General features: G+C 41.3%; 1 protein-coding gene across 1 annotated transcript in view; it reads left to right on the top strand.

The window, feature by feature from the left end:
• Positions 1-26,090, top strand: part of GPR78 (G protein-coupled receptor 78) — a 278,683-nt gene extending 252,593 nt beyond the window's left edge. The window contains exon 3 of the mRNA XM_078678999.1: positions 25,853-26,090. Coding sequence (XP_078535125.1) covers positions 25,853-26,090 — 238 coding nt within the window. The remainder of the gene's footprint in view (positions 1-25,852) is intronic.
• Positions 26,091-27,505: the final 1,415 nt, after the last annotated feature.

Raw genomic sequence — 27,505 nt, forward strand, 5'->3', positions numbered from 1 at the left:
GGGGCTGATTCTCCTGATACTACTTCTAATATTACTGCAACTATCTTATCCTCTAATGTTCCTGTCCTGATTGAACTAAAGGATACATTTTCCTTTTGGATACAACTTCATCCCAACTTACTTCTTTTTTGCATTCCACACTGGTGACAAGCCACTGTGTGGCTCAGGTGCAGACTTCTGCCTCTGGCAACCTTTAATGGCTGCTTCAGTGGGGGGTGGGGGGGTAAACTGCACACATTGCACACGTTGCATTTGTTAAGGACTTGTACTGAGTTGACAATCAGAGTGTGGCCTGTCTTTTGAAATTTGTTATGTCCTCTAACTAGCTGATGGAATAAAGTATCTGAGTAAGCAGTCTGCACCTTTATGTTGCTTACAGTTTTACTATCAGGTAATTCTAACTGCACCAGAATGAGGTCCTATGTAAAGTTACATATTTCTAAATGCTTTGCATTAGTATAAAGGGAAACTCTCAAATGTTGACCAGAAGTACTCATAGGACTAGCAGCAGCTTCCCTTGAGTACTATGGGTAAATCTTGAAAAATTCCAATAATTCATAAAGCTGGACCAAATGTGGGTGTCACCCTGCAAGTGTAAGTTATATATTTCTTTTGGATTTGAATTAAGCTAAAAGCAAAGATTCCAGTGCATCGATCAATTTGGATTATATATGCAGATTTACTTAATTTTAGAAGGAATCCATCAGGAAGATTGTTCTGTGGGGAGAACTCCCTCAATATGAGTATGTAAAGGCTTAGCAAGCCTTCACCTAAAGCTATCTTATGGCACACTATTTAGCTGGCTGATGCAACAACTTCCCTGAGAGATATGCAAGAGTTATGTGAAGTAACAAATGTGGAAAAATCAATACAACTAAAGATAAAAAATCCCCAAAAATAACCAACACAAAATGTAATAGGAGAATTAACAGGCAATATAGGGAAATCACAGTAATTTGAGAAATAGAACATAAGGTTAAAACTATAAAGAATACATTTTGGAATTCCCAGAGGATTCAGTGTAAAAATGTGTTGCAATGGAATTTTAAAAAGTGTGAAAGTGTAGGAAAAATTAGCAGTCTGTTGTAGAGGTGGATCATAATCGTATGCATTGATTTGTGATGAAAGTGTGAAGTCATAAGCTAAGCAATAGGAGGATTCCTACAATTGGTACAGCAGCAATATTAGAAAAGGATTTCCTCCGCAAGAATCCTAACAATCAGAGAATCTGTTCAAAATTGGTAGATTTCCAGATACCACCGACTGCAAAATGAGCCCTAAATCCTTCATTGAACTTCAGTGGACGCGGATCTTCAAGGCAGATAACTCGCCAATGCAGGTAGGAAGCCAGAATTTGATTCTAAGGCCAGTTACTCTCTGCAATGAGGTTGTCCATTAAAGTGTCTGTAATGGAGCATCAGTTGAAAACCAGCAGATACCCTAGTGATAGCTGCCTCATCCAGAGACAGCTGGCTTAACTTCCTGAAATTCTTTAACAACAGCAGTCTTAATAAGGGATCACTGGCTTACAAGCATTGGAAGGTCCAGCCTGTTTCTGCCAGCCATGTTTTCCTGTTCGTGACATCCGTAAAAGGCATGTGATCTGAACAGGAAAATAACAATGTCTCACCTGACTCTAAGAAAAAAATCTAGTGCCTCAGGCACATGTATTTATCCAGTTATTTATTTTATTATTTATTTTGTTAGAAAGGAACCCTTTACGTCAGAGGTTCCTTTTTGAAAAATTAACTTTTTTATTTCAAGTTGATTTCCGTGAAAATATCCCTCCAGAACTACGGGGATCTCTAGGTGTAATGGGTCGGCTTTAAGTCTTAGTGTGGGGCTAATTTCAGTCTTCTAGAAGTTTCTAAATCTGTTATTCCACTATAAGCAGTCCCACTGAAACTAGAACCAATTTCCTGTTCTAGTTGATAATCTTACCAATATAATCAAGACCCTTATAGACCCAATTTTTATTCAACTATTCAATACAATTTGTAAAACTGTGCACCTAAAGAATAGAATATTTAACAGTGGAGTCTCTAAATAATATTATCTCATGACAATTTAGAGTACTTGAGAACTGTAAGAGAGATAGTCACCAGGTGTAATAAAAAATCATAACAGGTGTATTTGTGAAGCACACAACATGCAGCCTGGAATGTCTGCAGTCACTATCACTATAGGTGGATAGCAAATATTTATCATTACTGAGCTCATTGACTCTCATTTTACTAGCTTCAGAAGGTTAGATGGCTGAGAAGACCTGCTGAAGTGTTATGTTGTCGCTATTAAGCCAGAAACATATCTCAGCAGCCTTTGTACACTTAGGGCCTCATTAGGATGGCAGTCAGACTTATGTCCGTCCGCCATCCATTTGGAAACAGGACTACAAGTTGGCGTTATCGCCAGCTGAATCAGGATGTGACTACCATGATGGAGGTCGCTATGTCTATATATTGTATTGCGCTGGGTGCTGCGGTGTGCAGCACATGCTGCAGTATAAAAAATAGACATGTGGGCCACAAACCCAAAAGTGAGGGCCAGGTGGGAAGGGAGAAGTGGGCCTGCTACCGGCCTCCAATGTCCCTTTTCGCCAGCCAGCAGGGAAGGACAGCGTAATCCCTACTGCCATGCCTGGCAGGCACCGCCACCATCGTAGGGATCGATGTTCCCTCAGACAGTCCGACGGGCTCCTTGATCCTGTCAGATCAGTGGGGGTCAGTCTCTCTGACCGCCACCCATCCTAATGTCGCAGGCTGAAAACATTCATTCGATGGTGGTGGGACTGACAGGCTGTCGGTGGCGGTCCCACCATCATTGTATTCAGGTCTCAAGCCACCAGATCTGAATCAAGATAGTTTTGTGTAATGCAGAACATTCAGGCAAAACCAACATGACATGATACTATATGTGATCTATAATCATAAAAAAATAATGGGTCTTGGTTGAAACTTTGACTACGAGTATGTCTAAAACATAACAGCTTCATTGTCTGACAACTTTGATTGTAGTGTCAGCCAAAGTAAAGTACATTACAGTGTGCTTGTTGTCTTTGTTACTATCGTATTTCCTAATCATAGTATGAATGATAACATTTCAAATTTTTTATCAATGTCTTTTCCAAAATTCTACCCACATCTAAGTAAATGATCAAGGAAAATGCATAAATAATACTGTCATTTGGCAATGATAATGTGGGGTTTGGCAAATGTTAATGCTAGGAGTCAGTTAAAATATATATTTTTCATAAAAGTATTGATATTTTCACCTTGTTAAAGAAGACGATGTATGGTATGAAAGGAAATAGATAATTTCTCTGGTTCTTATAATCATTAGCACTCTATAATGTATTCATACTTCAAAGTATTTGAATGGTCCACAGAAACAATGTTTTCATGTTGTTAGATGTTATATAATACACTAAGATGATTTAAAAACGCTATACTTATTCTCACTGGAAAATACACCATAGAAATCGAGGGGCTTACATATGACTTGCTTGCACTGCCGGAGCATCACTTTTTTTGACGTGCTGGAGGCGCAAGCCTCTCCATCATATCCATGAGGTGACACAAAGCCACCCTGTGTGGCTATGCATACCCTCATAGATATGGACGGAGGCAAAGCAGCGAGAGTCGTTGCGTTGCCTTGCTGTGTGTCATGGAGGCGTTCCATTGGCATTGTGGTGGGTGTTCCTGTGCAAAACTCATGGATTGTGATGCTACCTCAGATTTACTAGATCACATAAACCTGGGCAATACCAAAACTTTACACCTCCCTAGAGCAGGCGTAACAAGGCAAAATATTTTTATTTCTCCTTTTTTTTTCCTCTTTCCATGTGCATGGTAAGAGGAAAATGCCACTCTAGATTGATTTAGTGCAGAAAGGCCACCCTTCCTGCACACAAACCATGCTGCCTGTAACAGATGCACCCTTGCACCCGGTGCAAAGGTGCCTATGTTGGCAGAAAATTGTTCACCCACATATAGGAAGAGGACAGGAATACACCGTGTTTCATAAATACAGTGAATTTTGGCCCTTTCACATTGGCGTAGGGCAGCACAGCAAGAAGACATGCGGCGCTGCCCTACATTTATTCCTCATAAACGAGGACACTAGTGTTTGTATACAAGGGAGTGAGGGGTTTAACCCTAAACTCTGCGTTTTGCTCTGTCATGGGGAATATAACAGCCTTAAATAAATTATGCTTGAAGCAACTGTACCTAAATGCTTTTGTAAAGTTATCAAGTAAAACGAGTTCCAAACTCACTTTATTTCTTATTCCTTGACTTACTGCATGACTCACAGCTGCAATATAAATTATGAATGCCCAAATGCTTCTATTGCTATTAAATTATGTAATGCCACCTTCTGTGGGAAGATTTATGACACGACATAGGAGTTCAATTAATTATGATGTTACTATGGAGCATTCTCATTCGAGCCAATTAACTGGAGATCTATGCTGTGCCCTACAGAGATGTCAGGTAGGGAGGAACAGTCACTAATGATTTCATATGTTTTCAAACTCAATTGCAGGTATCAATATAGAACATTCACATTTCTAGTATTTTATGTCTGTTTGGTAAATAAAGAACCGGAGACAACATCTATATCAACGTGTTCGAGTGAATGTACTATGTGTGTCTCTTTTTATTACATGATCATAGTCTTGTGTAATTCCTGATTGTTTCCCTATGCACATACATTTTCCTGAGTTTGTAATTTTCCCTTAGAAACTGACAATATTTTAACAACCAAAGTTGTAACTGAATAAGTGTTGATGTTTTTAATTGCAAACTTGTAGGCAAACGGAGGGCTTGATTTCGGGTTTGGCAGACAGGTTACTCCCACCATGAAGGACATCCCATCCACCTCATTAGAAGTGCAATATATCCTGTGGCATCTGCATGGGATATCGGTCACATTTGTTTAGGAGTAACCTGTCTAAACAAACTCAAAATGAGGCACTGAGGGACAGATTTTCAAATATGGTGCACTATGTTAGTGTCAGAAAAGTGAAGCTAATGAGCACAAAATGATTTTTACCAATTTTGTTTCTGGACAAAACAATTTTCGTTGGAAAGTACCCTGTAAAAAACACAAAGCAGTGTGAAGCATTGCTTTGCATTACTTAGCTCCAAAGGGATGTTACATGGGTGGAATATGGGTAATCCCATGCAACGCCAACGACCCATGTCTTTTGACACAAAACGCCACCTACAAACAAATATATGCAGGGTTTAGCACCAAAATATAATTCCATCTGAAAGGAGGCTTGTAGAGGAGGAATGTTTTCATTTCTCTTTTCTTTCCTACTTTGCATGCTTGCTGAATTTTGCTGTTACATAGACAGGGGTCCCGCACAACGTATTTCTTAACATATGCAAAAGTTTCCTAAGATTTGTGTACATATAACTAGTACCACGATTTTGTAGAGAGATGTTGTTTATTCACATCCTCATTGTCATACATTGTATGTATATATATACTCAAAGAAAATAAACATTAGTGCCTGTAGCGGGAAAGGAAGGTAGGAAGGTGAAGAGGGGGAAAAATGGTGCTTTGTGAGGGTCAAGGTAGTGATTATACAGATATGATGGTTACATGTGGTCACATAGAGATACATATGGTTGACATCACATGGGCATAATCATTTAAGCCCAATAAATTGTTTAACATTCATGTAATCCTATCCCATGTGGTTCTGCACAGTAATATTACTTTGTTGAGGATGGGTAGGCGTTAAGGAGGATAGTCGATGTTTTGACCCCTAAGTGGTGTAGGTTCAATCGCACCTTACAGTGGGGTCTTCTTCAGGACTGTGAAGTTGTGTAGGGGAGCTGGAGAGGGGGCACCTAGATTTAAAGAAAAATATTGGGGAAATTACAGGTGGACTGACTCAATCAGCTCATTAAATCCAAAACAATTGGATATATATTTACCAATAAGCCGCCACGTGTGTGGGGCAGCGTTGATAGTGGGTGTGGTGGGCCCGCAGGCTCCAGTGGAAACGGGAGCGTATTTCAACCTAAAAATAGGAAATACATATAAGTGGGTATTCCCTCATAATATTCCCACTATTAATCTGCCTAGAACACCAATCACCAATGGCAGTTAACAATCAACCTCTCTTGATCAAAACCCAGCCGGGTTAAAAACACGTACAGCATCGATCCATTAAAAACATATATCATACAGAGGATCCATCATACAGTGTCTAGATAAGTGCAGCAGTGCTTAAACGAATAAAGATGCACACGAGTACTTGGTTCAAAAAGACTGATCATCTGTCTTGATGCTGTTAACTTACTAAATAATAAATCAAATAACACTTTCAAACACATAGAAAACCAACCTTATGGACCTTATTCAATCCCTGAAGAGGAACATGATCCCACATATCCCTTAATCAACGTGTTGTAGTCTCCCTCGATTATTATGAGAGACTGCACTTGATGCAAACAAACTAACCACCTGTGTTAATGAGGATGACATTGTCGGTGGGTTGGTTAAAAAAGACTGAACATCTGTCTTGATGCTGTCAACTTACTAAATATTAAATCAAATAACACAACCGGTCCCAAGCCTAAAAATAAAATAAAATAAAGGCCTCCTATCAACATCTTTCAAACACATGGAAAACCAACCATATGGACCTTATTCAAACCCTGTAGAGGAACATGATCCCACATATCCCTTAAACGATGTGTTGTAGTGTCCCTCGATTATTATGAGAGACTGCACTTGATGCAAACAAACTAACCACCTGTGTTAATGAGGATTACATTGTCGGTGGGTTAGGTTAATAAATGTTTGGTCTATGCCATGAACGGGCTGAGCTTAACCGTAGAGCTTGAATGAAAATGGTTAATTAAACATCTATTTTCTAAGTTGGCCTTCATATGACATTATTCACAGTCACTCGAAACAGACGAAGCTAACTCCTTCATACCTTGTTACATCCGTGGTGTGGTATCTCTTGAATAATAAGCTTTGCCTGAATTCATCAGTTGAGTCACAAGTTCACTCGATTCTTTTCATAAGGAGCAGACGCCCGTACATTAATCTATGAAAACGACAAAGGGCAGCCACCTCTGTAAGCATGGAAAATTAACCAGTGTGTCAAGACTCTAAAAACTAGGGTGGTAGTTGCCTTACCGCGGGTGCAGCCTCAGTCGGGTGAGTCAGCAGAATTGACGGCGCGGAGGGTGCTCACTTTTAAATACCAGTGCCGCGCGTATGCCTGCAGCAGCTAAATGCTGGCGAGTTTACGGTGACAGGGCAATGGAAAACAGACTCACATCGCAGTGTACCCGATCTGTATATATATATTACCTACTGGCGGTCGCCAGTAGGTATATATAGTTAGGATTTTTTCTCTATGGGTTTTTTGAAAATTCTATGTCTAATAACTTTGGCGTTTGTGGACGGAATTGGCTGAAATTTTCAGGAAAATGGCACATTTTGTTTCTGAGCAGCCCCTGAAAATTTTGGGGGGGTTCGTCAAGGGGGGGCCGAGAAAAAAGGGGGGTCCCAAAACGCGTTTTTCCCATGTTAATTTCCATAGGGCGGTTGGCCTCACTTTTAGCCCGAACGGCTGAATGGATTTGCACGAAACTTGGCAAAATTGTAGGGACTGGTAGCCCGATGTGCCTTTTGTAGGTCTCAATATATGTGCTTCAGTGGATTTTGAGAAATTAATGTTCAAAAAAAGATATATATCTGTAACAGCGGACTGGGCAGCGCTCCGCTACGCGTACTTTTCGCGCAACGGAGCTTTGTGAAGCGAAGCTGATTGGTTCTCTGGCGTCTGTCAACATTCCAAACAGTCCGTAGCGGCCGCCATCTTGTCTCTCGGTAGGATCGAGAGACAAGAGGAGGCCAAAGCGAAGGGGCAAATGACCATAAGGGGGAATAGTAGATCCTCGCTGACCCCCTAGGTTTGATGTGGAGGTTTTAAAAGGGCCCCGCGGGGCAAAAAAAAAAAATAATAATAATAATCGAACGGCTGAATGGATTTGCACGAAACTTGGTAAAATATTAGGGACTGGTAGCCCGATGTGCCTTTGCTAGGTCTCAATATATGTGCTCCAGTGGATTTTGAGAAATTAACGTTCAAAAAAAGATATATATCTGTAACAGCGCTCCGCTTCGCGTACTTTTCGCGTTACGGAGCTTTGCGAAGCTGATTGGTTCTCCGGCGTCTGTCAACATTCCAAACAGTCCGTAGCGGCCGCCATCTTGTCTCTCGGTAGGATTGAGAGACAAGAGGAGGTCAAAGCGAAGGGGGAAATGACCATAAGGGGGCATAGTAGATCCTTCCTGACCTCTTAGGTTTGATGTACCATTTTGCCAAGTTTGGTGTAATTCCGTTCAGCCATTCAGGCTGTAGACGTATGTAAATGTCCTATGGAAAATTGCATGGGGAAAACACATTTGAAAGTGTTGAAATTTAGAACCAATTAAAATGTTACTTTGGTTTTGTATTTGTGTGTGATGAAAGTTAATTGGTTATGTATATATGTCAAATGAGAGGAAACCACAGCCATTTTGTGATACTACTGTCTGAGGTACATTTGTGAGGAATTTTTGGTGGTGAATTTCTGGTGTTTGATTTACACAGTACTAACACTTTTCCTACTTTTAAAAAGGTGAGTTGTTAATTTGTAAGGGGAACTATGTTGTACACTTGAAGATAATTTGAAAAATGTTTTCTGTTATTTATTTGCAGTCCTTCTGTTATACTAAATACTTGATAAAGTTAGTTTTATATTATGTATTACTAAAAACGATAAATGAAAGTGATTATTTTTTTCTGCAATTTACAGCAAGCAATTTCAAAATAAAATGGCTCACAATGAAGAGACCGTGGCAATTTCTTTTGAATTGTCCAGTACATTGATTGAAATTGAGAGCACCAATAATGAAATATTGTCACAAGGAGGACATGACTTGTATGATTCCATTAGATTGATTGAAATGGACAGCACCAAGAATGAAATATTGTCACAAGGAGATGACTTGAATGATTCCACTACGTTGATTGAAATTGAGAGCAGCAATAATGAAATATTGTCACAAGGAGGAGATGACTTGTATGATTCCATTAGATTGATTGAAATGGACAGCACCAATAATGAAATATTGTCACAAGGAGGAGATGACTTGAATGATTCCACTACATTGATTGAAATTGAGAGCACCAATAATGAAATATTGTCACGAGGAGATGACTTGAATGATTCCACTACATTGATTGAAATTGACAGCACCAATAATGAAATATTGTCAGAAGGAGGAGATGACTTGAATGATTTTTTTGATCAATCTCTTGATGGCGAATTTATCGAGTGTTTGGAGACCATAGAGTTACAAGAATCATTATTGGAGACTTTTCATGAGGACATTGCTGATGAGGACATGTTACTAGTTCTTTCAAATTTAGAAAATTCTGAAGAATAAATTTATATTTAGAAATCAAAAATTGTTTGAGACATTATTCATTTTTATTTTTAATTTATGAGGTTGTAGCGAAGTGATTGTAGTATAAAATGAGACTTATAGTATAGAGTGCAACATTTTTATGTTACATGGTAAGTTTACTCATATTTACTTCCCTTCTGCCACTATATTATCTCCAATGTGTATTTGACATCTCTTCTTCATCTCCGGCCTCCTTTCTCTCACTGTGTGTCTCCGATGCATCTTATCGCTGCTATTTTGTGTAATTACAGAAGAGAGTAAAATAAAATAGTTCGGAACGTGAAAAGGGGGCAAAGTAGAGTACTCCTCACCCCCTAGGCCTTTTTAGGCGGTCCCAAAAGGATCAGTTTCTGCTTTCCTGAGAGATTATGGTATGAGTTCCATATACCACAATAACTTGCATTACAACATGCAAGATATCTATCTCCTATTACCAACTTTTGGAGATATTCGCGCTAAGCGCGAATATCTCCAAAAAGTAACACCTGCCCTGAGCAGTTCTTAGCCATGTTATCCAATGGGAGGTGGATAACATGGCTAAGAGCATTAGCTCGGTAATGTATGAATATCGCTGAGTTTTTAGCGATATTCATGCATTGCGGCCGTTTATTATCGCATTTGTGATAAACCTTGATAATAGCAAGGTTTATCTTCGATAATTTCTGATGATGCTTAGCGGTAAAAAATTCGTTGGTAAGCATCGTTAGCGAAAAATATCGCTTAACTTTGGTAATATGCCCCAACGTCTGTTAACGTTCGATTCGAAGGAAATGAGGAAGTGTTGGAAAAACATTGTCTGCGCCATCTTGCCTTTTTTGAAATGCCACACTTTTGTCGTGCACGGCAGCCATTTTAGATGTCTTGACCAGACCCACTCTCTGCACGCTGTCGATTTGTAGCATGGCTCCTCACCCTCGCAAGCATCTTCCCCAGGCACTGGTCACCCCCGCTCTCTGTCTTATGCATGGGCAATAAACCTCCCCCCATCTGCGCTGCTCTTCCCTGAGAATCACACTGTGCCCGCCCGACACCTCCCTTTCGCCCTATTCACTACCGCACCCTCTGACACTCCTCTTCCTCTGTGTCCGATTGTCCAGGCTATCAGCTAGCCCTGCAGATGTAGTTTATGGCCCCAGCTGTAAAGAATCACCCCTCTTCAAAGGAGTTATAGTAGATCAAGGCCCACACCCGATGAGATCCGTCACACCACACGTGTTCCTACTATCTGAAAACTATCCTGTATTGTGATTGGGGAGGGGACCGAGCCTGAAGCGGAAGATTCCAGGAATCACTCTTTGTACATCAAAGTTTTTACAATTATGTGTCACATTAAAAATATATAGCACTCCAACAAAGTAGTAGGAATATAAAACTTTAATAACATAAATATATACAACAAAACAAAAACAGTAAAAACATTTAAACAACGAAGAGACCGTGGCAATTTCTTTTGAATTATCCAATAGATTTATTGAAATTGACAGCACCAATAATGAAATATTCTTGTCAGTAGCGGTCTGTTGTGCGAATAGTTCCAAGGCAGCAGAACGCGCTGAAATCTAGATGGCACGAAAGTGATGTCTAGCAAGTTGCCGCCCAGCAAATAACGGCGTGGGGCGCCGCGGGGGTGAGTGAGTCCAGTAGGCACCACAGCTATTCTTACCGGCATTGCAGAATTACTGCTGGGGACAATGCCTGTGCTGTAGCAGGGTCACAGCAGAAACAAAAAGGATTCTGTTGAAGATGTTGTTGGTTTTCAATTTGAAAACAGTTCTGGTGTCAACTGCTATGTTATTGTAGTGGTTAATGTTTTGTTTTCTCTAGAAAATGTAAAAGAGGGGGAGGCAGTCCAAAGTTCCGTTAAAAGGGCAAAGGAAAGGATCGGTGGTTTGAACTATCAGTCAAAAAGGGGAGGGGGTGCAACAATTTTTCCTACCGGGTCACACTGTGCTTTCACCGGAAGTGAGGTCTGCAGGATTCTAGTAATTCAAAGTGAGGCTGGCGCCGACGTCCCGCGGATACAGTTTCGTCACTCCACGGGTGATCATGGCAGTCATTCCCCATCGGGGGTCGGAGACTCCCGCGGCTCCTCTAGAATCTTCAAGGTCGTGGAGGACTACGGTGGTGGAGTCAACCAGTGACCGGGCCATTTCTTTATGCTGGGCCCGCTCTTGCCAGGTCGACCGCCATTTTGAGAGTTCGGTAGCTACTGGCGATCGCGGGGTCATATGAGCGGACGGGCTCCACCCTGCCGGGCGAGACGTTGCAGCATGGCCACAGTGGAAGAACCCTTTTCCGGGCGCCTGGAGTGCTGAGGGTGCAGCTGGGAAGCCTCCACCTGGGGAGGCGGGAGAGGCCTGTTCGCACCGTCTCTCCCTCCCAGTGCACCCCACGGCGTCTCGCTTGAGATTTGTTATGGCCGGACCAGGCGATGAGGACGAGGGGGGGGGTCGGAGGCATGTGCAAGACATCCCCCCCCAGGGTTGTTGCAGCAATTATACAAGAAAGAAGAAGTGTCCCGTCCGTCTTCGGGCCGGGCTTCCGGTAGATGTCGGCCGGACGCCCCTGGCTCTGGCCCCATGAACGGGTTTCTTGGTTTATTGGCTGCAGCCGGATCCCGTCGGCCTCGGCCCCCCGACCGTTGGTGGCCGGACCGGAAGAGCATGTGGCGGGACTACCTGCAACTCTCAAGGGCCACCGCGGCCGGACTGGGAGAGAGAGGGGAGGGTCGAGGAGACATTCCCCCCCCCCTGCAACTGTTCAGCGTTGTAAAGGCAATCCCCTGGCCGGGTCCCGCTGGTCTCGGCCTCTCCTCCGGCTACACCCTACGTTAGGATCTCCTGGCCGAGGCGTGGCAGCAGGACCTGCCTTATATGGGCTGCTCCCGGCTGGGCGTAGCCGCAACCCTGCCGCACCTTGGAAGTTTCCAGAGTGGGGGCGGATGTTCTACTGACTTGCATTTTCCCTAGTCTATCGATTTTTTTGGCGTGGCAGGCGGTGGGACAGCGAGGGGTGATTTGGTTTCTCTTACTGTTTTTCTGGTCTCTCACCACTGGCATATTTCTAACGTTTTCTTGTTTCTAGGACATTAATAGGTTTTATCATTACGTTATGTTATCGTTTCTTTGTTCGTTGTTTAATAAAAGTTCATGTTCATCAGTGGCCTACTGATTTTCGATTTCCTATTCTTTTCTTTCCAGGTTGTTTCATGCTAAAGTTTCTGTTAACATGATACAGTGATCACTTCGTTATTATTGCATATGTCCTTTTCACTAGGGGTGCTCTCTGGTCGGGCCAGATGACGTATGTCTAGTAAATGGTCCGGGTGAAACAGGTGCATCAATCAGTGGGGAGTAGATAGGCATGACAGATTACAACGGGGGAGAAAGGTCCGCATTACGTACCCTTTCACTACTTGGAAAGATTTTCCTACGTTTATTTGCAAACAGGGAATACCTCCAAAAAGAACTAATTCCCAAACAGTCAATGTTCGGACAATCAATCAATCAATGAGGAATGAAATAGGTACGACGTGTTAAAGGCTTGCGTTACCTACCCTTCACTATCTGCAAAGGGAGAGAGAATATTCCTATTCTTCCTCGTTTGCAGGCAGAGAAGATCCTTAAGAGAACCAACTTCGAACAATTCAATGCTCGATTCAAACAATCAACAAGGGGTACTGTGAACACAAATTAACGCCGCTTATGTACATACGCATTGCTATTTTCAACAGGTTGTTCCTAATGTTTCTATTTTAGCGAGGTCAAAAAGAGATCCCATTAGTGGCCTACTGATTTTGCTCGATTCCTTTTGTTTTTTTACACGGTTTTTCGCTATCTGCAAAGACTAAACAGAGTATTTTGACTCTGTGCTTGTTTGTAAATAGAGAATGAACCAAAGAGAACAATCAATCAAATGGAGAGAGAAGCAGGCACGACGGATTACAAAGGGGGCAAAGGGCTGCGTTAACTACCCTTCACTATCTGCAAAGAGAGAGTACTCCTAATAGAAATGAGGGGTGGGGGGCAGCATTCAAAGCAGATCAGTGTGCATAAACACGAAAATGTTTTTACTTACCACGTACTTGACATTCGACAGCTTATGATATTTGCTATTAAAAAACCATTGAAATTCACTGAAAAAACCATAGGTTATAGACCATATATAGTTAGGAATTAGCATTTACAAAACCTTGAAAATTCACTGAAAAAACCATAGGTTATAGACCATATATAGTTAGGAATTAGCATTTAAAAAACCTTATTTTACTCACACAAAACCATTGAAATTCCATATATAGTTAGTTGCACTAACTATATATCGCGCACCCGCAATCCACTGCTGATGATGTCACATATTACATCATTCATGACATGGTCAGTGACATCACTGATGACATCACTGATGACATCTCAAATGACATCATTGATGACATCTCACTTGACATCAATGATCACATCACTGATGATATCATTCATGTGATAATACAATGCATCTCCTCACACTGTAATATAACCTCCGTTACACCCAGTGTTAAATAGAGAGTATCATTTTTGAAACCATTGACACACCAATACTAGTTACTACATACGCACTCACTGATTCCTATGTCTACACACACATTCACTCATACAATCATTCATACATACAATCACTCATCTTTACAACACTATCATATGCACTCATACAACTATACAGACACTCACACTCTGCCACTCATCCATGGAGTTACTCACACACCTAGTCAGTCCTGAAAAGAATCAATCACACTTCAATTTTCTCATCTATACAGTTAAACACAGAACACCTTACATTTTTGAAACATATACTAACACATAGTTACTCTCTTATAGAATCACTGATACAAGTACACATTGATCTGCACAGAGTCACACACCTCCCAGCCAGCCATACACACACTCAGTCTCCCATACAAATACTTGTGCAACCAATCAATAACCCATATAGCTACTTATATAGCTACTGATCAACACATGCAGCAGCTTGCACAACAACAGACATACTGATGGACACTTTCAGACAGTTTAGTCACTAACCCGTGCATTCAGTAAGACGCATTTAATCACTCACTCATACAGTCAATCACGCACCTACTAAAACCTTCATTCAGACACTTATACATCCACTCATTCTTCAATATGTAAAACATATTTAAACTTTACAGAAACACATAATCACTGGATGTTGTCATCAGTGATGTCATCAGTGATGTCACTGACCATGTCATGAATGATGTAATATGTGACATCATCAGCAGTGGATTGCGGGTGCGCGATATATAGTTAGTGCAACTAACTATATATGGAATTTCAATGGTTTTGTGTGAGTAAAATAAGGTTTTTTAAATGCTAATTCCTAACTATATATGGTCTATAACCTATGGTTTTTTCAGTGAATTTTCAAGGTTTTGTAAATGCTAATTCCTAACTATATATGGTCTATAACCTATGGTTTTTTCAGTGAATATATATATATATTCACTGAAAAAACCATAGGTTATAGACCATATATAGTTAGGAATTAGCATTTAAAAAACCTTATTTTACTCACACAAAACCATTGAAATTCCATATATAGTTAGTTGCACTAACTATATATCGCGCACCCGCAATCCACTGCTGATCATGTCACATATTACATCATTCATGACATGGTCAGTGACATCACTGATGACATCACTGATGACATCTCAAATGACATCACTGATGACATCACTGATGACAACATCCAGTGACTGTATGTTTCTGTAAAGTTAAAATATGTCTTACATATTGAAGAATGAGTGGATGTATAAGTGTCTGGATGAAGAATTTAGTAGGTGCGTGACTGACTGTATGAGTGAGTGATTAAATGTGTCTCACTGAATGCATGGGTTAGTGACTAAACTGTCTTAATTTGTGCATCATTATGTCTGTTGTTCTGTAAACTGCTGCATGTGTTGATCATTAGCTATACGAGAGGCTATATGTGTTATTAATTGGTTGCCCAAGTATTTCTATGGGAGATTGAGTTTGTGTGGGGGTGGCTGGAAGGTGTGTGACTCTGTGCATAGATGTGTGAGCAGTTTATTCACTAGGTGTATGAGTTCAAGAGTGCATGTGGAAACAGCTACATGGGCAGTTGACTGTGTGCATGAGTGTATTGATGAGTGAATGGATATCTCAATGCTACATGTCATAGTAAGTACATATGTAAAACACAGTACATGTGAGAGTTGGCATATATAAATAACTATGCATGAGAGCCACTGAATGAGTGAGTGGTTGTATCGATCATTGTGAACTTGTATCAGGGATTGTATAAGAGAGTAAATATGTGTTAGTATATGTTTCAATAAGTAAGGTGTGTTTAACTGTATAGTTGAAGAAATGGAGGTGAGATTGTTTCTTTGCATGACTGACTGGGTGTGTGAGTAACTCCATGGATGAGTGTCTGTATACACTGAGTGTATCTAAGGTTATATTAGAGTCTGAAGAGGTTTATCGTATTAGCACAAGAATGATGTCAAATGAGATGTCATCAGTGATGTCATCAGTGATGTCATTTGAGATGTCATCAGTGATGTCATCAGTGATGTCACTGACAATGTCATGAATGATGTAATATGTGACATGATCAGCAGTGGATTGCGGGTGCGCGATATATAGTTAGTGCAACTAACTATATATGGAATTTCAATGGTTTTGTGTGAGTAAAATAAGGTTTTTTAAATGCTAATTCCTAACTATATATGGTCTATAACCTATGGTTTTTTCAGTGAATTTCAATGGTTTTTTAATAGCAAATATCATAAGCTGTCGAATGTCAAGTACGTGGTAAGTAAAAACATTTTCGTGTTTATGCACACTGATCTGCTTTGAATGCTGCCCCCCACCCCTCATTTCTATTAGGAGTACTCTCTCTTTGCAGATAGTGAAGGGTAGTTAACGCAGGCCTTTGCCCCCGTTGTAATCCGTCGTGCCTGCTTCTCTCTCCATTTGATTGATTGTTCTCTTTGGTTCATTCTCTATTTACAAACAAGCACAGAGTCGCAATACTCTGTTTAGTCTTTGCAGATAGCTAAAAATCGTGTAAAAAAACAAAAGGAATCGAGCAAAATCAGTAGGCCACTAATGGGATCTCTATTTGACCTCCCTAAAATAGAAACATTAGGAACAACCTGTTGATAATACCAATGTGTATGTACATAAGCGGCGTTCATTTGTGTTCACAGTACCCCTTGTTGATTGTTTGAATCCAGCATTGAATTGTTCGAAGTTGGTTCTCTTAAGAATCTTCTCTGCCTGCAAACGAGGAAGAATAGGAATATTCTCTCTCCCTTTGCAGATAGTGAAGGGTAGGTAACGCAAACCTTTAACACGTCGTGCCTATTTCGTTCCTCATTGATTGATTGTTTCCCCAAACATTGACTGTTTGGGAATTGGTTGTTTTTGGAGGTATTCCCTGTTTGCAAATATACGTAGGAAAATCTTTGCAAATAGTGAAAGGGTACGTAATGCGGACCTTTCTCCCCCGTTGTAATCTGTCATGCCTATCTACTCCCCACTGATTGATGCACCTGTTTCACCCGGACCATTTACTAGAGATACGTCATCTGGCCCGACCAGAGAGCACCCCTAGTGAAAAGGACATATGCAATAATAACGAAGTGATCACTGTATCCTGTTAACAGAAACTTTAGCATGAAACAACCTGGAAAGAAAAGAATAGGAAAACGAAAATCAGTAGGCCACTGATGAACATGAACTTTTATTAAACAACGAACAAAGAAACGATAACATAACGTAATGATAAAACCTATTAATGTCCTAGAAAAAAGAAAACGTTAAAATATGCCAGTGGTGAGAGACCAGAAAAACAGTAAGAGAAACCAAATCACCCCTCGCTGTCCCACCGCCTGCCACGCCAAAAAAATCGATAGACTAGGGAAAATGCAAGTCAGTAGAACATCCGCCCCCACTCTGGAAACTTCCAAGGTGGGGCAGGGTTGCGGCTACGCCCAGCCGGGAGCAGCCCATATAAGGCGGGTCCTGCTGCCACGCCTCGGCCAGGAGATCCTAACGTAGGGTGTAGCCGGAGGAGAGGCCGAGGCCAGCGGGACCCGGCCAGGGGATTGCCTTTACAACGCTGAAGAGTTGCAGGGGGGGGAATGTCTCCTCGACCCTCCCCTCTCTCTCCCAGTCCGGCCGCGGTGGCCCTTGACAGTTTCAGGTAGTCCCGCCACATGCTCTTCCGGTCCGGCCACAAACGGTCGGGGGGCCGAGGCCGACGGGATCCGGCTGCAGCCGATAAACCAAGGAACCCGTTCATGGGGCCAGAGCCAGGGGCGTCCGGCCGACATCCACCGGAAGCCCGGCCCGAAGACGGACGGGACACTTCTTTTTCTTGAATAATGGCTGCGACAACACTGGGGGGGATGTCTTGCACATGCCTCCGACCCCCCCCCCTCGTCCTCATCGCCTGGTCCGGCCATAACAAATCTCAAGCGAGACGCCGTGGGGTGCACTGGGAGGGAGAGACGGTGCGAACAGGCCTCTCCCGCCTCCCCAGGTGGAGGCTTCCCAGCTGCACCCTCAGTGCTCCAGGCGCCCGGAAATGGGTTCTTCCACTGTGGCCATGCTGCAACGTCTCGCCCGGCAGGGTGGAGCCCGTCCGCTCATTTGACCCCGCGATCGCCAGTAGCTACCGAACTCTCAAAATGGCGGTCGACCTGGCAAGAGCAGGCCCAGCATAAAGAAATGGCCCGGTCACTGGTTGACTCCACCACCGTAGTCCTCCACGACCTTGAAGATTCTACAGGAGCCGCCGCGGGAGTCTCCGACCCCCGATGGGGAATGACTGCCATGATCGCCCGTGGAGTGACGAAACTGTATCCGCGGGACGTCGCCGCTCCCATGCTGGCGCCAGCCTCACTTTGAATTACTAGAATCCTGCAGACCTCAGTTCCGGTGAAAGCACAGTGTGACCCGGTAGGAAAAATTGTTGCACCCCCTCCCCTTTTTGACTGATAGTTCAAACCACCGATCCTTTCCTTTGCCCTTTTAACGGAACTTTGGACTGCCTCCCCCTCTTTTACATTTTCTAGAGAAAACAAAACATTAACCACTACATTAGCATAGCAGTTGACACCAGAACTGTTTTCAAATTGAAAACCAACAACATCTTCAACAGAATCCTTTTTGTTTCTGCTGTGACCCTGCTACAGCACAGGCATTGTCCCCATCAGTAATTCTGCAATGCCGGTAAGAATAGCTGTGGTGCCTACTGGACTCACTCACCCCCGCGGCGCCCCACGCCGTTATTTGCTGGGCGGCAACTTACTAGACATCACTTTCGTGCCATCTAGATTTCAGCGCGTTCTGCTGCCTTGGAACTATTCGCACAACAGACTGCTACTGACGACCCACCCCCAGGCAACATCTTCTGAATTTTCATAATTTGAAAGAACTAGTAACATGTCCTCATCAGGAATTCAAAAGAAATTGCCACGGTCTCTTCGTTGTTTAAATGTTTTTACTGTTTTTGTTTTGTTGTATATATTTATATGTTATTAAAGTTTTATATTCCTACTACTTTGTTGGAGTGCTATATATTTTTAATGTGACACATAATTGTAAAAACTTTGATGTACAAAGAGTCATTCCTGGAATCTTCCGCTTCAGGCTCGGTCCCCTCCCCAATCACAATACAGGATGGTTTTCAGATAGTAGGAACACGTGTGGTGTGACGGATCTCATCGGGTGTGGGCCTTGATCTACTATAACTCCTTTGAAGAGGGGTGATTCTTTACAGCTGGAGCCATAAACTACATCTGCAGGGCTAGCTGATAGCCTGGACAATCGGACACAGAGGAAGAGGAGTGTCAGAGGGTGCGGTAGTGAATAGGGCGAAAGGGAGGTGTCGGGCGGGCACAGAGTGTGATTCTCAGGGAAGAGCAGCGCAGATGGGGGGAGGTTTATTGCCCATGCATAAGACAGAGAGCGGGGGTGACCAGTGCCTGGGGAAGATGCTTGCGAGGGTGGGGAGCCATGCTACGAATCGACAGCGTGCAGAGAGTGGGTCTGGTCAAGGCATCTAAAATGGCTGCCGTGCACGACAAAAGTGTGGCATTTCAAAAAAGGCAAGATGGCGCAAACAATGTTTTTCAACACTTCCTCATTTCCTTCGAATCGAACGTTAACAGACGTTGGTGCATATTACCAAAGTTAAGCGATATTTATCGCTAACGATGCTTACCAACGAATTTTTTACCGCTAAGCATCGTCAGAAATTATCGAAGATAAACCTTGCTATTATCAAGGTTTATCGCAAATGCGATAATAAACGGCCGCAATGCATGAATATCGCTAAAAAGTCAGCGATATTCATGCATTACCGAGCTAATGCTCTTAGCCATTTTATCCACCTCCCATTGGATAACATGGCTAAGAACTGCTCAGGGCAGGTGTTACTTTTTGGAGATATTCGCGCTTAGCGCGAATATCTCCAAAAGTTGGTAATAGGAGATAGATATCTTGCATGTTGTAATGCAAATTATTGTGGTATATGGAACTCATACCATAATCTCTCAGGAAAGCAGAAACTGATCCTTTTGGGACCGCCTGAAAAGGCCTAGGGGGTGAGGGGTACTCTACTTTGCCCCCTTTTCACGTTCCGAACTATTTTATTTTACTCTCTTCTGTAATTACACAAAATAGCAGCGATAAGATGCATCGGAGACACACAGTGAGAGAAAGGAGGCCGGAGATGAAGAAGAGATGTCAAATACACATTGGAGATAATATAGTGGCAGAAGGGAAGTAAATATGAGTAAACTTACCATGTAACATAAAAATGTTGCACTCTATACTATAAGTCTCATTTTATACTACAATCACTTCGCTACAACCTCATAAATTAAAAATAAAAATGAATAATGTCTCAAACAATTTTTGATTTCTAAATATAAATTTATTCTTCAGAATTTTCTAAATTTGAAAGAACTAGTAACATGTCCTCATCAGCAATTTCCTCATGAAAAGTCTGCAATGATGATTCTTGTAACTCTATGGTCTCCAAACATTCGATAAATTCGCCATCAACAGATTGATCAAAAAAATCATTCAAGTCATCTCCTCCTTGTGACAATATTTCATTATTGGTGCTGTCAATTTCAATCAATGTAGTGGAATCATTCAAGTCATCTCCTCCTTGTGACAATATTTCATTATTGGTGCTGTCAATTTCAATCAATGTAGTGGAATCATTCAAGTCATCTCCTCGTGACAATATTTCATTAATGGTGCTCTCAATTTCAATCAATGTAGTGGAATCATTCAAGTCATCTCCTCGTGACAATATTTCATTATTGGTGCTCTCAATTTCAATCAATGTAGTGGAATCATTCAAGTCATCTCCTCCTTGTGACAATATTTCATTATTGGTGCTGTCAATTTCAATCAATCTAATGAAATCATACACGTCATCTCCTCCTTGTGACAATATTTCATTATTGGTGCTCTCAATTTCAATCAATGTAGTGGACAATTCAAAAGAAATTGCCACGGTCTCTTCATTGTGAGCCATTTTATTTTGAAATTGCTTGCTGTAAATTGCAGAAAAAAATAATTACTTTCATTTATCGTTTTTAGTAATACATAATATAAAACTAACTTTATCAAGTATTTAGTATAACAGAAGGACTGCAAATAAATAACAGAAAACATTTTTCAAATTATCTTCAAGTGTACAACATAGTTCCCCTTACAAATTAACAACTCACCTTTTTAAAAGTAGGAGAAGTGTTAGTACTGTGTAAATCAAACACCAGAAATTCACCACCAAAAATTCCTCACAAATGTACCTCAGACAGTAGTATCACAAAATGGCTGTGGTTTCCTCTCATTTGACATATATACATAACCAATTAACTTTCATCACACACAAATACAAAACCAAAGTAACATTTTAATTGGTTCTAAATTTCAACACTTTCAAATGTGTTTTCCCCATGCAATTTTCCATAGGACATTTACATACGTCTACAGCCTGAATGGCTGAACGGAATTACACCAAACTTGGCAAAATGGTACATCAAACCTAAGAGGTCAGGAAGGATCTACTATGCCCCCTTATGGTCATTTGCCCCTTCGCTTTGGTCTCCTCTTGTCTCTCGATCCTACCGAGAGACAAGATGGCGGCCGCTATGGACTGTTTGGAATGTTGACAGACGCCGGAGAACCAATCAGCTTCGCAAAGCTCCGTAACGCGAAAAGTACGCGAAGCGGAGCGCTGTTACAGATATATATCTTTTTTTGAATGTTAATTTCTCAAAATCCACTGGAGCACATATATTGAGACCTAGCAAAGGCACATCGGGCTACCAGTCCCTAATATTTTGCCAAGTTTCGTGCAAATCCATTCAGCCGTTCGATTATTGACATTTAGATACGTCTACAGCCTGAATGGCTGAACGGAATTACACCAAACTTGGCAAAATGGTACATCAAACCTAAGAGGTCAGGGAGGATCTACTATGCCCCCTTATGGTCATTTGCCCCTTCGCTTTCGCCTCCTCTTGTCTCTCGATCCTACCGAGAGACAAGATGGCGGCCGCTACGGACTGTTTGGAATGTTGATAGACGCCGGAGAACCAATCAGCTTCGCTTCACAAAGCTCCGTTGCGCGAAAAGTCCGCGAACCGGAGCGCTGCCCGGTCCGCTGTTACAGATATATATCTTTTTTTAAACGTGAATTTCTCAAAATCCACTGGAGCACATATATTGAGACCTACAAAAGGCACATCGGGCTACCAGTCCCTACAATTTTGCCAAGTTTCGTGCAAATCCATTCAGCCGTTCGGGCTAAAAGTGAGGCCAACCGCCCTATGGAAAACTCAATGTTAAAAACACGTTTTGGGACCCCCCTTTTTTCTCGGCCCCCCCTTGACGAACCCCCCCCAAATTTTCAAGGGCTGCTCAGAAACAAAATGTGCCATTTTCCTGAAAATTTCAGCCAATTCCGTCCACAAACGCCAAAGTTATTAGACATAGAATTTTCAAAAATCCCATAGAGAAAAAATCCTAACTATATATACCTACTGGCGACCGCCAGTAGGTAATATATACATATATATATATATATATATATATATATATAAATAAATTGCGAAATGTGATGTGATATGAATATGGTGGCAGACAAGCAAATCTAAATGGTGATAAATTGCCTCATCTAAAACTTTTCAATATATACAAAAGTGACAATCCGCCTTAGTAGTGTACATATCGGTCATAGTAGGTGCATGTGTGGTCAACCTTGTTGTATAAAAACAGTCTGTAAATAAAGTCTGTAGATTCAGTGTGCATATTGGTCTCGATAGAGGTACATGTGTGGTCAACCTTAATGTATATAAACAGTCTTTGTATTCAGTCTGTCTGGGATGGAAAGGTAGTCGGTGAGTAATCTGGCTATCATAGGGTCAAAAAGATTTCAAAAAGATTTCACACTATACATTAGAACAAAGGAAACATACATATTAAAACAACATTTCATAGTATGGTCATCTGTGGTTGATCTGTAAGAGAATAAAGCATAAAGAGAAATGCACAAATGCAGTACAGCTGTTTTGAAACATTATTAGTGCAGACAAGCTAGCTGAGCGTCATGTTCATTCAGACCATCTTGGATCATGTCTAAAAGGGTCATCCATGTGCTCTCTCGGATGTTGAGAATCTGAGTTATATTGCCTCCTCTTGGGCCCAAGGTTACCTTTTCAAGGACCACTCACTTAAGATCGTTGGATGTGTGATTCGCTGTTTTGCAGTGTTCAACCAAAGGGGCGCCCTGGACCTCACACCTAATTCTGCTGTGATGTTGTAGGATTCATGCTTTATACTTTTGTTGGGTTTGCCCTACGTATGCCAAGCCACATGGACATGTGATGCAGTAAATTACGCAACAGGTTTTGCAGTTGGTAAAATACTTAAGGCTTACTCTATGGTGTCTGTATGTGAATTGTTTAGTTTGAATGGAGGTTTCACAGGCATTACACTGGCCACATCTGAAATGGCCCACAGTTACAGGTAGATTCCACATTGTTCTCAGGGTTGGTGGTGCCGGGGTGTCCAAGAAAGAGCAGACCACATGGTCTCTAATGCTCTTAGCTCTTTTAAAAGCATGCATCGGGGATCATGTTGGTTGATGCCATCAGCAACCAAAGTCCAATGTTTATTAATGATTTTACGGATAGTGTTACTCTGTGTGCAAAATGTCATGACACAACATCCTCTCTGGGTTCTCGTCCACCTTTTCCTGTGTGGTGAGGAGTGTCTCGCGGGGGCTATACCATGCTCTTTTCTGCACTCTCTTAATGAGTCTACGTGGGTAGCCTCTTTCAAGGAGTCTTTTTCTCAGATCCCCTGATTCATTAAAGTAATCACCTCTCCTGGTGCAATTGCGGCGTATTCTCAAAAATTGGCCTACGGGAAGATTATCTCTTAGGGCCCGGGGGTGGTGACTGGTGTATTGTAATCGAGAATTGCGTTCAGCTGGTTTTCGGTATAGGGTGGTGGCGAGTTGATTGTCTTCATGGAAGATGGTAATATCCAGAAAGTCAAACTTGTTATCATCTGACTGGATGGTAAATTGGATGTCTGGGCTCTGTTGATTCAACCAGTGATGCAATGTATCCAGTTCGATCTTTGTCCCGGTCCATAACATTTGCACATCTTCCATGTAGCGTCGCCACCACATAACCTGGTCTCGATATGGGTGTTGATGTTGAGAACATATTTCTGTTAGAAGTTATCCATATAAATAACGGCCAGGTCCGGCGCGAAAGTGTGTTTGAAAGTGTTATTTGATTTAATATTTAGTAAATTAACAGCATCAAGACAGATGTTCAGTCTTTTTGAACCAAGTACTCGTGTGCATCTTTATTTGTTTAAGCACTGCTGCACATTTCTAGATACTGTATGATGGATCCTCGGTATGATATATGTTTTTAATAGATCGATGCTGTATGTGTTTTTAACCCGGCTGGGTTTTGATCAAGAGAGGTTGATGGTTAACAGCCATTGGTGATTGGTGTTCTAGGCAGATTAATAGTGGGAATATTACGATGGAATACCCACTTATATGTATTTCCTATTTTTAGGTATAAATACGCTCTAATTTCCACTGGAGCCTGCGGGCCCACCATCCCCACTATCAACGCTGCCCCACACACGTGGCGGCTTATTGGTAAATATATATCCAATTGTTTTGGATTTAATGAGGTGATTGAGTCAGTCCACCTGTAATTTCCCCAATATTTTTCTTTAAATCTAGGTGCCCCCTCCCCAGCTCCCCTACACCACTTCACAGTCCTGAAGAAGACCCCACTGTAAGGTGCGATTGAACCGACACCACTTAAGGGTCGAAACGTCGACTATCCACCTCACCGCCTACCCATTCTCAAAATAGTATTATTATTGTGCAGAACCACATGGGATAGGATTATATGAATGTTAAACAATGTATGGGGCTAAAATGATTATGCCCATGTGATGTCAACCATATGTATCTCTATGTGACCACATGTAACCATCATATCTGTCTAATCACTAACTTGACCCTCACAAAGCACAATTTTTTTCCCCTCTTCGCCTTCCTACCTTCCTACCTTCTTTTCCCGCTACAGGCACTAATGTTTATTTTCTTTGAGTATATATACATACAATGTATGACAATGAGAATGTGAATGAATAACATCTCTCTACAAAATCGTGATACTAGTTATATGTACACAAATCTTAGGAAACTTTTGCATATGTTAAGAAATACGTAGTCTGGGACCCCTGTCTATGTAACACTATATACCCAGGTCCCAAGACCATTGGGTCAACCCTATATTTGTAATGAATGCTGAATTTTGCAGCACACAAACAAAATGGGAAACTGATTTGAACTTGTCTAGACATTGTATTTTGTACATTAAGGGTACACTTCCTGTACAAATCCTATGCTAGACTGAAGCACGCACCTTAGCGCTGTGGCGCTAAGGTGTGTGCCTGGCTCACAGCTGCTGAAACCAGCACTGGCACAAGGGAGATGGAAAAAGAGAGAACCATTTCTCTGTAGACATGGCGCTCTCCTGCGCCCTCCATGTTACACAATGCAGCACAGCATTTGTGGGACTTCTATGAAAATATGCACCTTAGTATTAATGACAATTAGGGCAAATTTGAAGAGAGAAATGTTGCAGCTTTGAACGCCTGTAAAATGCAAATTATTGCTATAGTTAAAATGTTGCCCTGACATGGATGACTTTACAAAACGTTCCTGAATCATAACATTCAATTTATCTTCCTTCTTTTCTCAGGTTAGTGGAGCTCCTTCCGACAATGAAAATCAACTATTATTGGGGGATTGCAAGCAAGTGCCTCACCTACAGCAAGGCTGCAACAGATCCTTTTGTCTACTCACTTTTGCGTCAGCAATACAGGAAGGTCCTTCTCAATATCATCAACAGGATTCTTAAAAGAGACTTATACCCGTCTTCAGGGTACAACAGTTCTCTTGACACAGAAAATGACTACTGCCTTCACAGGGCCCCCTAACATTTTAGGGCTTAATTGTGATTCTTGGCATCATATAGGCCTCTACAGCAGGGGATGGTTAAAGAACGTGGTCATTCAATAAACCAGTATTAAATAAAGCATTACCAAAGCCCAAGGGTCTGTATTACTTATAAATGGTGGCTTACAGTCTCTGCGTAAATGAGGCACACACCAAGTCTGCATTTATAAACAGACGAATGAAGAGAGATATCAGTGCGACCAATCATTATGCCAAAAAGTGTAAATTATCCACAATTTCATAAACAATTATCTGATGTATTCATCTAATCTTTCTAGGAGTAAGCCCTGGAATTGTTAATTGTGCGCAACAGCAGTAGACAGGTTGCTTCTTCGAGTCGTAGTACTAAACCTGTATGCAATACTATTGAAACGTAAGTTGTCTGTAAAGGAGAAATGGGCAAAAATAATTCTCTGCGAAGCGAACGGCAGAAACATATGACAGATGAAAGCAGACATTGTTTTTATCCAAAAGGTCATCTCCTTTGAGTGTTCAGCTTTCAAACGATCTTTGTAGAGTGTTTCCTTCTATTTTATGCTTTCATATGTAAGGGACTAAGGAGGATTCTCAAATAATTGCTTTATAATGTACGAAATGTGAGTTTTATTTTGCCATTTTATCTTTCTTACAAATTATTAAAGAATAAAACAATGTTTTCCAATTTTTGATTCATCCATAATCGTTCAGTGTATCTCTACATTTTTGACCTGACATCTTTTCAGAATGATGAAAATATTAAATGATTTGACAAGCATGAACTGCCCTCTGGGATTTATGAAATAGGAAGGAAAATTATTAAAATGATTTGAATCTGATTCTTCACACCGTCTATTTTTGTAATACATCACAATAGGTGCTATTGAGTGATATATCCTATATTTTTAATGTTCAATGGTACGTATAATTCTTAAAATAATTTGGCTTTAGGTTTGCTATGCTCACATCTTAAATTGCCAAATCCTTCTTTTATTGGAGCACAATTCTAAAGTTTCTTATATTTGATATATTTCCTGGGGATTTCAATAGATAAATACAATTCTGGAATTTCATCTCAATAGCATGCTTTGTTTCTTTAACAGTAACACCTTGATCTAACAGCATGAAGAGTTGATGTATGCCCCTGGTCTCCAGAACAATGTTAATAAGCATAACTCTAGTAAACTGTAATTTTGTTGAAATTAAGAAGTTAGTCTAGCTTTCCATGTTACACGATGTATATCAGTTTATCTTGAGAGATCTAAGGCCCGATTCCCAAAAGTAATCTGAGACAAAATCCTAACTTTACGACTTTGGATATTCACAAAGGGCATTTAGGAGTAGTACAGTTAGGATTATGTCCCAGTTAAACTTAAGTTAAAGTTAGGATTTTGTCCCACTTAAACTTAAGTTTACCTGA

The sequence above is a fragment of the Lissotriton helveticus genome, chromosome 2_2, assembly GCF_964261635.1.
Source record: "Lissotriton helveticus chromosome 2_2, aLisHel1.1, whole genome shotgun sequence".
Classification (NCBI taxonomy): Eukaryota; Metazoa; Chordata; class Amphibia; order Caudata; family Salamandridae; genus Lissotriton; species Lissotriton helveticus.